The sequence below is a fragment of the Nansenia antarctica genome, assembly GCF_963989245.1.
Source record: "Nansenia antarctica genome assembly, chromosome: 13".
NCBI classification, from domain to species: Eukaryota; Metazoa; Chordata; class Actinopteri; order Argentiniformes; family Microstomatidae; genus Nansenia; species Nansenia antarctica.
Window position 1 is genome coordinate 17076018 of NC_137683.1, and position 10441 is coordinate 17086458.

A 10441-nucleotide genomic window follows, 5' to 3' on the forward strand; every position below is an offset into this window, starting at 1 on the left:
TGTAAATGGTAGTCTATGGCAAGGCCTTTGCCTGTAGTCTGTAGAAGAACAGGGTGAAGGAGATCATAGATACAATAAGGTCCCTCCCTTAGTACAGTTGTGTGCACATCACATGGGGGAAGAGGTAGAGAGGGGATCTTGGAGGCTTATTGGTGGAGATTCCGTCCAGTCAGAAGTTTGTTAGCCAATGGCACAAAGCGGGAAAAAAGGACCCAATCTCTTTGGCTCAAGAGAGGAGCGGGTTGCCTGACCTGAGAGGAGGTGACATTTGTGTGGTGGGGCTTGTGTGCTATCTTACATCACATTAAAGGCCTACTTATTTAAATGGATCCGATAAGGCAAGTACAGTGGCACTTAAATCCCCTTTAAGATCCCACGTTGTTTTTGTGAAACTTCATGTTGGGGAAATTAATTAGAAATGAATTAGCCAAATATCTCAATGTTCACTATCACAACCATAATGATGGTTATCATCCAGTTCAGTTCATCAGCAGGGTTATTAGGATAATAACACACAGCTAAGCTCCCCCTGCAACGCTGGGTTGACTTTCTTCACTGGATCCTAACTGGGATCATATTATAGAGACATGAGGTTTTGAGAGGGGGCATTTTAACCCATGTTGCTACAAACCCGCTGCTAAGCCAATTAAGCCCAATGTCTGTTGAGCCTCCCTCAGCCATTACCATCAATACTAGATTTCCAACCAATCCAATCGATCAGTATTGTCATGTTTGAGTGGAAGAAGCCAATCCTGACCGATTTTACTGGACCATTCGGGGGGGGGGGGGGGTCCACGCGGTCACATACCATTCGGAGGGGGGGTCCACGCGGTCACATACTTTATATTTGGCACTTTGGCACATGAAGGGAATGTGCGAGGGCAGCCAGATATCATCTCATGTGCTTTTGTCGCTCGCCTGTCAGCCAGTCATAAAGCAAATAAATCAGTCGCATTATTGGAATGTCGTCGGGATGTTATTGGAATGTGATCTGCTTCCGAGTGGGAATGTCAGGTATTAAATATTCCGAAAATTGGAGTCGGCCTACAGTATCACTGCTCTCAACACTCTCACACCGAGGGTGAGGCCACACAAACACACACCACCTCTTGCATCCACACAGTAGCAGTAGCGTTAAGCTGCTTTAAGACATATTTCATAGCACTCCCCCCTGAAATAGGTTTACCCACTCAAGGAAGGTAACAGAGACACTTTAAAACGCTTCACAAAATCAGACTCCAAACCTCCTTGGAGCCAGAGGCAGCAGGGTGGGGGGGTACAGAGAGATAAAGCAAAGCCCAACTGTTTCCAGCTCTACAATGTCTGGCTTCAAAGGTAGTAGAGATGAGAGCGGGAGATACCGTCTGATTGAGCCTGGAGATGGCCACTGATTTGGCTCTCCAGACAGCGGGGTGGGGGGTGGGGGGTGGGGGTGGGTATTGGATGAATGCTTAGTTTGGAATGAAACGGCTATAGTTACATGTTCTGTGCACAGGCCCCATCCCACAATCCATTGTCACAGAGGCTAAATGGCCCAGGAATTAGCTCTCTGGGTTTCTAAGGCAACACGGTAGATAAATGGAATCGTCCACTGTTTGGAGCACCCCTGTTCCCAACAGAGATGTCCCCTTGAGGGGTTTGTTTTAAAAGAGGCTCCGAATCCCTGTCACCGTTAACGCCGGGATAGAAACGGCCCTACATCCATTTAGGATTGCAAAACCCAAAAAAATAAAACTCCCAATGACAGAGTCGACATAACACCCTCTTTGCGATATGAGGATTTAGAACTAACACGTCACTCTCTCTGGAAGGTCGGGGTTTAGAACCAACCCTCACGCTCTCAACGAGGTGGGTTTAGAACCTGTCGTCTCTGAGTTGCGTGGGGGACTTGAAGGGCTTGAGTCCCAGAGTCCTTCGGGGGCGAGTCTTCTCTTTGGTGACCTCCAGGGGAGGTTTGCTGCTACTGCAGGCGGCGGCCCAGCTCAGGTCGATGAGAGGAGAGTCGGCCGGGTTCAGGGGTGCCACCCGGAACGTAGGCAGGGTCGGGGAGCCGTTGGCGGAGCACGGGGCGGAGCGGGAGGAGGTGGGGAAGGGGGCCGAGAAGGGGTCAAAGGGCGAGGGGGTGTCCGGAGGAGCGCCCGAGGGAGGGTCGGCCCTGAGGGAGAAGGGATCACAGTCCCGAGAGGGGAAGGGGTCACAGTTGGTGAAGGGGTTGGTGGGCGAGGGCTGGTAGCCCAGCCCAGGGTGGCTGTCTGACCGCTGGGGGCCACGGCTCGCCCCGCACCCCGCCGAGATGAAGCTCCAAGGGTCGATGCGGGGGCGGATGGGGGAGGGGCGCGGGCGGGGGATGACGTTGACCTCCAGGCGGCGTGTTTTGGGGCTCCAGAGACGGGGGTCGGGGTACAGGGAGAAGGGCACGGAAGGTTTGTCCTCACACTCAAGGCTGTCCTGGCACAGAGGGAGGTCCAGAACTGAGGAAGAGGAGGGGGGAGAAGCACAGATATAACATTTTGCTGTTAGAGTCTTTTACTGTATAAACTAACTAGCTGTACGTAAACACTAGTAAGGCGGGGTTGTGTACAAGCTAGTGCTTGACCTCTATGCTATTAAGAAAACATTATGTTGAGGCCAAAACTTTATTTGTTCAATCTTGATAATAATAATAATATTCACACCCTAACCCTGAGATTTAAACACTTTAGTTTTTTAGAAAGTACTCAATGCCCGGGATAAATCGTCAACAACTATGATAGTGAGACGAGTAGGAGAGCATAATGTGTGTACTAGAATATCACACTGAGACCATTTCTAGTGTAGAAGGATTGGAGACATGCAGTCCACTTCGAGCACGTCGAGTTTTGCATTTTAGCTCATTTTAAGAGGGTCATAGCAAAGGGTCTGAATACTTATGTACATGAGGTATTTCTGTATTTCAATTTGAATACATTTACTGACATTTAAAAATAAAAAATAAAAAAGTGTTTTGCTTTGTCATTCTAGGGTATTGTATGTGGATTGGTAGCACATCATTTTTATTTAATCTATTTTAAATTGAGTCTACAACACAACAAAATGTGGGAAAAGTGAAGGGGTCTGAATACTTTCCGAATACACTGTGTGTGTGTGTGTGTGTGTCAGACATACGTAACCCTTTATGTGCCGGACCAGGCAATGTTCAGGCTTCTGTTCACAACTAATAGTCTAGCAGCAAGTCCTCAAAAAAGGCTTTAGTTTTCGAGATACCCCTACCCGAGGTAGAGCAAATGACAACAATGATTAAGCCTTCCCTGTATCACACATGGTCCTGACCAGGGCTGTACAGGGCTACTGACCAGGACTACTGACCAGGGCTACTGACCAGGACTACTGACCAGGGCTACTGACCAGGACTACTGACCAGGGTTACTGACCAGGACTACTGACCAGGGTTACTGACCAGGACTACTGACCAGGGTTACTGACCAGGACTACTGACCAGGGTTACTGACCAGGACTACTGACCAGGACTACTGACCAAGGTTACTGACCAGGACTACTGACCAGGGTTACTGACCAGGGCTACTGACCAGGACTACTGACCAGGGTTACTGACCAGGGTTACTGACCAGGGCTACTGACCAGGGCTACTGACCAGGGCTGATCAGGGCTACTGACCAGGGTTACTGACCAGGGTTACTGACCAGGGCTACTGACCAGGGTTACTGACCAGGGCTACTGACCAGGGCTACTGACCAGGGTTACTGACCAGGGCTACTGACCAGGGCTACTGACCAGGACTACTGACCAGGGTTACTGACCAGGACTACTGACCAGGGCTACTGACCAGGGTTACTGACCAGGACTACTGACCAGGGTTACTGACCAGGGCTACTGACCAGGACTACTGACCAGGGTTACTGACCAGGGTTACTGACCAGGGCTACTGACCAGGGTTACTGACCAGGACTACTGACCAGGGCTACTGACCAGGGCTACTGACTCAGCGAATTACCCTGTAAATCTCATTCACACATGCCCCTTAAAAGGGCTTTTATACTCAAACCAGTCCACTTGTACTCAAATCAATTTAGGCAATCTCTCATCCTTTGAATATCTTGCTTTAGAACTCAAAGCTTAAATTACAGTACTTATCATTACTCTATATAGGCCAACAAAGCAACTATAACTATTTTTTATTGGATTTCACTGAACTAGTATCTATTGCTGTCACTAGATATGCCAGGATCATTTTAAATGGAGATTTTAACATTCATATAAACAAAAGAAATGATACCAAAACTGTTGAATTCATAAACTGAGTTAATCCAACATGTCACTCAACCTACTCGCTAGATGTGGTGCTGCTGTCACAAGGGCTGCACATCATACATCTGTCAGTATCTAACATCCTTGTCTCTGACCATTGCTGTGTGTTTTTACTTTGACTACTTTGACTTTGCCAAAGAAAACAAAGGAAAATATAACCGCAAGCGGCAATTAAGCGTGCAAGGTTTTAATTTGCTACACATCTCTGTTATGGCACTGTCTCAAAGTACACTAACTTTGAGATTGATTAGACTCATAATGACTGACATATGCAAATAGGGCTATGTCATCATTTATGGTACATGTTAATTTGCATGTACTGTAGCTATGTCAAGCTATCAACTTGTCCTTTGCAAACTTTGCAGGAACTGATACAAGCATACTACATAACAATGTCTGTGTCAATCGGACTTCGAAGAAGAAGATTTATATATTTTTTATTTATTTTAAGAATATAGAGTGGCATGTGGCAGCCATGTTTTTTTGCATAAATATGTCCGGGCATAGCCTAATTTGCATATTTCCTTAATTAGGGTGCTGATTAAATTGCATGCAGCATGGTCATTTTTTGAAGTGGGAACTTTTCGTTCCCAAACTTGTTATGGTACATACTTCTAAATGAACATGACAACATGTTAGAAACGCTAATGTAACATAAAATGGAAAATCACAGTTAAAGTGCACTGCGGCGACTACTATAGCAGTGACTACATTCATCATTTGAAATTGGTGGCTCCCTCAAAGCCCTACGTAGCACAGTTACATTTGGGGACGGTTTGACGGTTTGACAAATTCGATATCGCCCAACCCTAATGGGAGGCTACTATGAAAACCCAAAAGAAAGTTAATGATGCTGCATTTATTACCTTCTAAAGAAAGAAGATTTCTAAAGAAATCAGGGAAGCAAGCTCAGTAAACATCTGCTCACTTTAAAAAAACGATCTCTTTAATATAGCTCTTAATTGTAATTTGTGATGTTGTGTTGTTTGCTGATTTTATTGTATTGATCAATTATCTATGCAACAGGATTGAGTGCTGCTGCTTTTTTTGCTGCTTTTATTGTATTGATCAATTATGTATTAGTTGTTTTTGCTTTTTCTTCCTTTTGCGCTGTATTGTACAGCACTTTGAGCTGCATTCTTATGTATGAAAGCTGCTATACAAATAAAGCTTATTATTATTATTATTATTATATTCTTTTTTGGAGTCAGATATACATGGAACTAAATGTCAATATTTGTCACGAGCTTTATGTGACAACTATTATGTGGAGTCTGCTTTATCATGTCCATGACCGCTGTGAAGTTTATTAGAGAATAAATGTGTGTGTGTGTGTGTGTGTGTGTGTGTGTGTGTGTGTGTGTGTGTGTGTGTGTGTGTGTGTGTAGCTGTTGTACTCAGCCTCACCTAGCTGAGAGGCCTGGCTGGACCTCCTCCTCCTGTCAGCCCCCTGGCCCCAGGCGTCGGAGCCCAAATCCCCGTTGGTGTGGTGGGGACATGAGGGGGCCCGCTCCCCTGGGACGCCCTGCCCCTGCCCCTGCCCCTGCCCCTGCTGCTGCTGCCGCCGGTTCTGGGGGGTCTGGGGGCTCCGGGGGCAGGCTCGCTCGCCGCGGGGGTTAGGAGGAGGTGGCGTGAGGGGCAGCGGCCTCACCTCAGGGGGGTGAAGAGGGAAGTCGAAGGCAGGCCTGGGGAGGGAGGCGTCCGAGCAGGAGAAAGTGATAAGATCGTCCACCACTAGGGGGTCCGAGGAGGAGGAGGAAGAGGAGGGAGGGGGGGGGGCTTTGAGGGGCGTGATCTCCGGCTCTTCAGGTGGGGTGCGGTGGTGTTGGTGGTGGTGGGGGTGTTGGTGATGGTGGTGGTGGTCCTCCAGGGGCGGGAGGTTAGTCCGAGGCGGCACCCTGGGGAGGACGTCCAGGCAGCGGCCCAGGGCCACGGAGGCCAGGATGGACCCCCCGCCCAGCAAGGCCTGGTGGGTGTTCCTCACCAGGCTGCCCAGAGAGCGACGTTCAGGCCTGGGGGAACCCAGCGGAGACCCCCCCTCCTCACTCCCAGAGTCCCCCTGAGGTAGAGCTGCCCTGGAGGGCTCCTTCACTGACATGCCTGAATGGGGGGGGGGGGGGGGTTGGGGGGTGAGAGAAAGAGGGAGAGGGAGAGAAGGGGGAGCGGACAAGGAGTTCAGCTCATGAACAGCCATTTGTTTGAAACGGTTAGCGATGGCTAGTGACATGATGAGTTGGACTGGAGGTGGTCAGTGTGTGTGGTGATCCTAGTTGTGTTTCTAGGGCGGGGAGACGGGGGGTACCGTTCTGGGGCGTCAGAGGTCTGTACTCCTCGAAGTCGTCCTTGGAATCTCCGTTCTCATTGCTGTCCATCCCCAGGAGCTTAGCTCTCATTGAAAGACTGAAACGGCGCGCACACACACACACACACACACACACACACACACACACACACATTGATTTGAGCTTATTTTTCAAACCATTGGTTTTATTGTACCAAGCAAATGAAATCAAGTATGGTCCAACTATTTGAAAGTATTTACTATGTATTTGTATGTACTTCTGTATTTGTAAATCCTTTAGTAAATACGGTGTGGGGGGGGTGGGGGGGTACCTGCTCTCCTGGGGACTGAGACGCAGCACCTTGGGGCTCTTGGGGCTCTTTGGGCTCTGAGGCCTCCAGTGGGGCCCCAGCCTGTCCCCGTTGGCCTGCTTGTGTGGAGGGGCCTCCAGGGGCCAGACGGAGCTCAGGCCAAATGCCCGGCTGTTCTCACTGGGGCTGACTGGAGACACAGAGAGAGAGAGAGAGAGAGAGAGAGAGAGAGAGAGAGAGAGAGAGAGAGAGAGAGAGAGAGAGAGAGAGAGAGAGAGAGAGAGAGAGAGATGAGGCACACGCAGTAGACTAACCATCAAAGCCTGATCAGTTGAATCAGGTCTATTAATACTGGGCTAGAACAAAAATAATCTTGGAGGTAAAGACCCTAACCCCTAACCCAAGACCAGAGTTAACCTAACCCTAATCCTAACCCAAGACCAGAGTTAACCTAACCCTAACCCTAACCCAAGACCAGAGTTAACCTAACCCTAACCCATGACCAGAGTTGACCTAACCCTAACCCTAACCCAAGACCAGAGTTAACCTAACCCTAACCCTAACCCATGACCAGAGTTAACCTAACCCTAATCCTAACCCAAGACCAGAGTTAACCTAACCCTAATCCTAACCCAAGACCAGAGTTAACCTAACCCTAACCCTAACCCTAACCCATGACCAGAGTTAACCTAACCCTAACCCAAGACCAGAGTTAACCTAACCCAAGACCAGAGTTAACCTAACCCTAACCCTAACCCATGACCAGAGTTAACCTAACCCTAATCCTAACCCAAGACCAGAGTTAACCTAACCCTAATCCTAACCCAAGACCAGAGTTAACCTAACCCTAACCCAAGACCAGATGTGTTTGTGGTGTTTGTTGTTGTGTGGCTCAGTTGTGACCCATGATCAAGCTGACTGAAACAATGAGGGTGTGTTCAACGTGCGTTCCCTACAGTAACGTTCAGCATGCGTTCCCTACAGTAACGTTCAGCATGCGTTCCCTACTAGGGTTGGGTACCGAAAATCGGTACCGGTAGGTACCGGTTACTTTACATTCGGTATGTACCCGTACCGAATCGCAAAGGAGATTTCGGTTCCTCATTTCGGTACTTTTCACACAAAAAAAAACTTCCCCTGGTGTCCGGTGTCATGCAACAGTCAACCACACGTGACTTGAGTCGTGACGTGAGTGACATCGCCTGTTTCCAATTTCCAATCAGTGCGTGCGTGGTAGTGAGGTGAGCAGTTGTGTTGAGAAGAAGAAGAGTGAGTTTATAGTAAGTGTAGTAATATAGTTAGTGATTGTATTATTGTATTATTGTATTGATATTATTATTATCATCATAATAATCATAATCATATTATCTAATTTCGCTAGCTAGCCTAGCTACGAGGTCACCGAGAATGCCGAAGACCGCAATGAAGACCGCAATGAAGCGTTCTAAAGTGTGGCTGCATTTCACCCGGCTCGATGAAAACAACGCGAAGTGCTCAAAATGTTTTAAATCATTCGTGTGTAAAGCAGGCAACACATCGAACTTGATGAAACACCTGACAACGCACGCGATACATTTAAGGGTAGAAGGGTGCTCCGTGTTTGACAGCTTGCGCAAGTTCACCCGCCCTTCGGCTGAGCAGCAAGCACCTCCGGAGAGGGGGAGGCGGAGGCGGAGATCGCCATTCCCATTGAGGATGATGATGACAGCATTTCCTCAGGTTAGTAATAATGTTTCCGTTTATTTATTTAAAGAGGGGGACAGTGGACATTCGCCCTCTATGATTTCTTGTTTTGTTTTATTTAACCAGGAAAGGGACGGGGGATTGAGAGATTAAACATGCAGGTAGGTAGGCCCAGGATGGATGGTGTTAGCTGGACTGGGGGAGGGGGAGTAGGGTGAGGGGTGTGTGGAGGTCAGGCAGACCGTCTGATCCGCACCCAAGCCACCCCAGGTGTCGTTATGTGGTACAGCATTCAAGAGGGTCCTATCCAAGACAGGCAGCAGCAAATATTTAGCTACAGTCAGTAACATTACTTAACCTATGTTTATATTGTTGGCTCAACAATGTAACGGTGGTTGTAGGTGTAACTGTGGTTGTAGGAGTAACTGTGGTTGTAACTGTGGTTGTAGGTGTAACTGTGGTTGTAGGTGTAACTGTGGTTGTAGGAGTAACTGTGGTTGTAACTGTGGTTGTAGGTGTAACTGTGGTTGTAGGTGTAACTGTGGTTGTAGGTGTAACTGTGGTTGTAGGTGTAACTGTGGTTGTAGGAGTAACTGTGGTTGTAACTGTGGTTGTAACTGTGGTTGTGTAACTGTGGGTGTAACTGTGGTTGTAGGAGTAACTGTGGTTGTAACTGTGGTTGTAGGTGTAACTGTGGTTGTAGGTGTAACTGTGGTTGTAGGTGTAACTGTGGTTGTAGGTGTAACTGTGGTTGTAGGTGTAACTGTGGTTGTAGGTGTAACTGTGGTTGTAACTGTGGTTGTAGGTGTAACTGTGGTTGTAGGTGTAACTGTGGTTGTAGGTGTAACTGTGGTTGTAGGTGTAACTGTGGTTGTAGGTGTAACTGTGGTTGTAACTGTGGTTGTAGGTGTAACTGTGGTTGTAACTGTGGTTGTAGGTGTAACTGTGGTTGTAGGTGTAACTGTGGTTGTAGGAGTAACTGTGGTTATTGTGCCTCAGCAATAAAAAAGTGAAAAGCTGTTTAATGTTGTCGACCGTGTTCTTATTATTATATATATATTATATATATATTTTTAAAAATCAAAAGTACCGAATTAAGTACCGTTTTGGTACCGGTACCGTTTTTAAAGTATCGGTTAGTAACCGGTACCGGATAAAACCCAAACGATACCCAACCCTATTCCCTACAGTAACGTTCAGCATGCGTTCCCTACAGTAACGTTCAGCGTGCGTTCCTACAGTAACGTTCAGCGTGCGTTCCCTACAGTAACGTTCAGCGTGCGTTCCCTACAGTAACGTTCAGCATGCGTTCCCTACAGTAACGTTCAGCGTGCGTTCCTACAGTAACGTTCAGCGTGCGTTCCTACAGTAACGTTCAGCATGCGTTCCCTACAGTAACTGGGATAAATGTATGTGTACATATGCAGTGGGGGAAATAAGTTTTCAACACATAACGAATATTTTTTTTGTCAACATATTGCCACTGCTATTCAGAATAACTTTTCACACTTCAACAGGAGACTGAAATAGCCAATATGGTTAGAGCAAATAATGCAATAACACTAAGGCAAACGTTTTTCTGCCGCCATATTCTCAGTTTCTTAACCCTATAGAGGAGTTTTTTTCAGCTTGGTGTTGGAAGGTCTATGAACACAGGCCCCATGAGGGCATACGCGCCCTCCTACAAGTAATGGAGGATGCATGTGGTGATATACCTGCTGGCGCATATCAGGGCTGGATGCGTCATGCCAGGCGATACTTGGCCAGGGAGAACATTCCCTGTGATGTGTATGAGGTCCTGTGGCCAGACAGGAACGAAAGGCAGGATGCAGCCTTTTTTAAAATTGTTTGTTCTGCACTG

The 10441-nt window shown here is 47.6% G+C and overlaps 1 protein-coding gene across 1 annotated transcript in view; it reads right to left on the minus strand.

The window, feature by feature from the left end:
• Positions 1–1854: 1854 nt before the first annotated feature.
• LOC308169173 (mitogen-activated protein kinase kinase kinase 11) overlaps positions 1855–10441 on the minus strand; it is a gene marked incomplete at both ends in the record, with an annotated part of 29112 nt that continues 20525 nt past the window's right edge. Inside the window, 4 exons of the mRNA XM_080543826.1 lie at positions 1855–2471; positions 5713–6405; positions 6608–6705; positions 6919–7087. Coding sequence (XP_080399952.1) covers positions 1855–2471; positions 5713–6405; positions 6608–6705; positions 6919–7087 — 1577 coding nt within the window. The remainder of the gene's footprint in view (positions 2472–5712; positions 6406–6607; positions 6706–6918; positions 7088–10441) is intronic.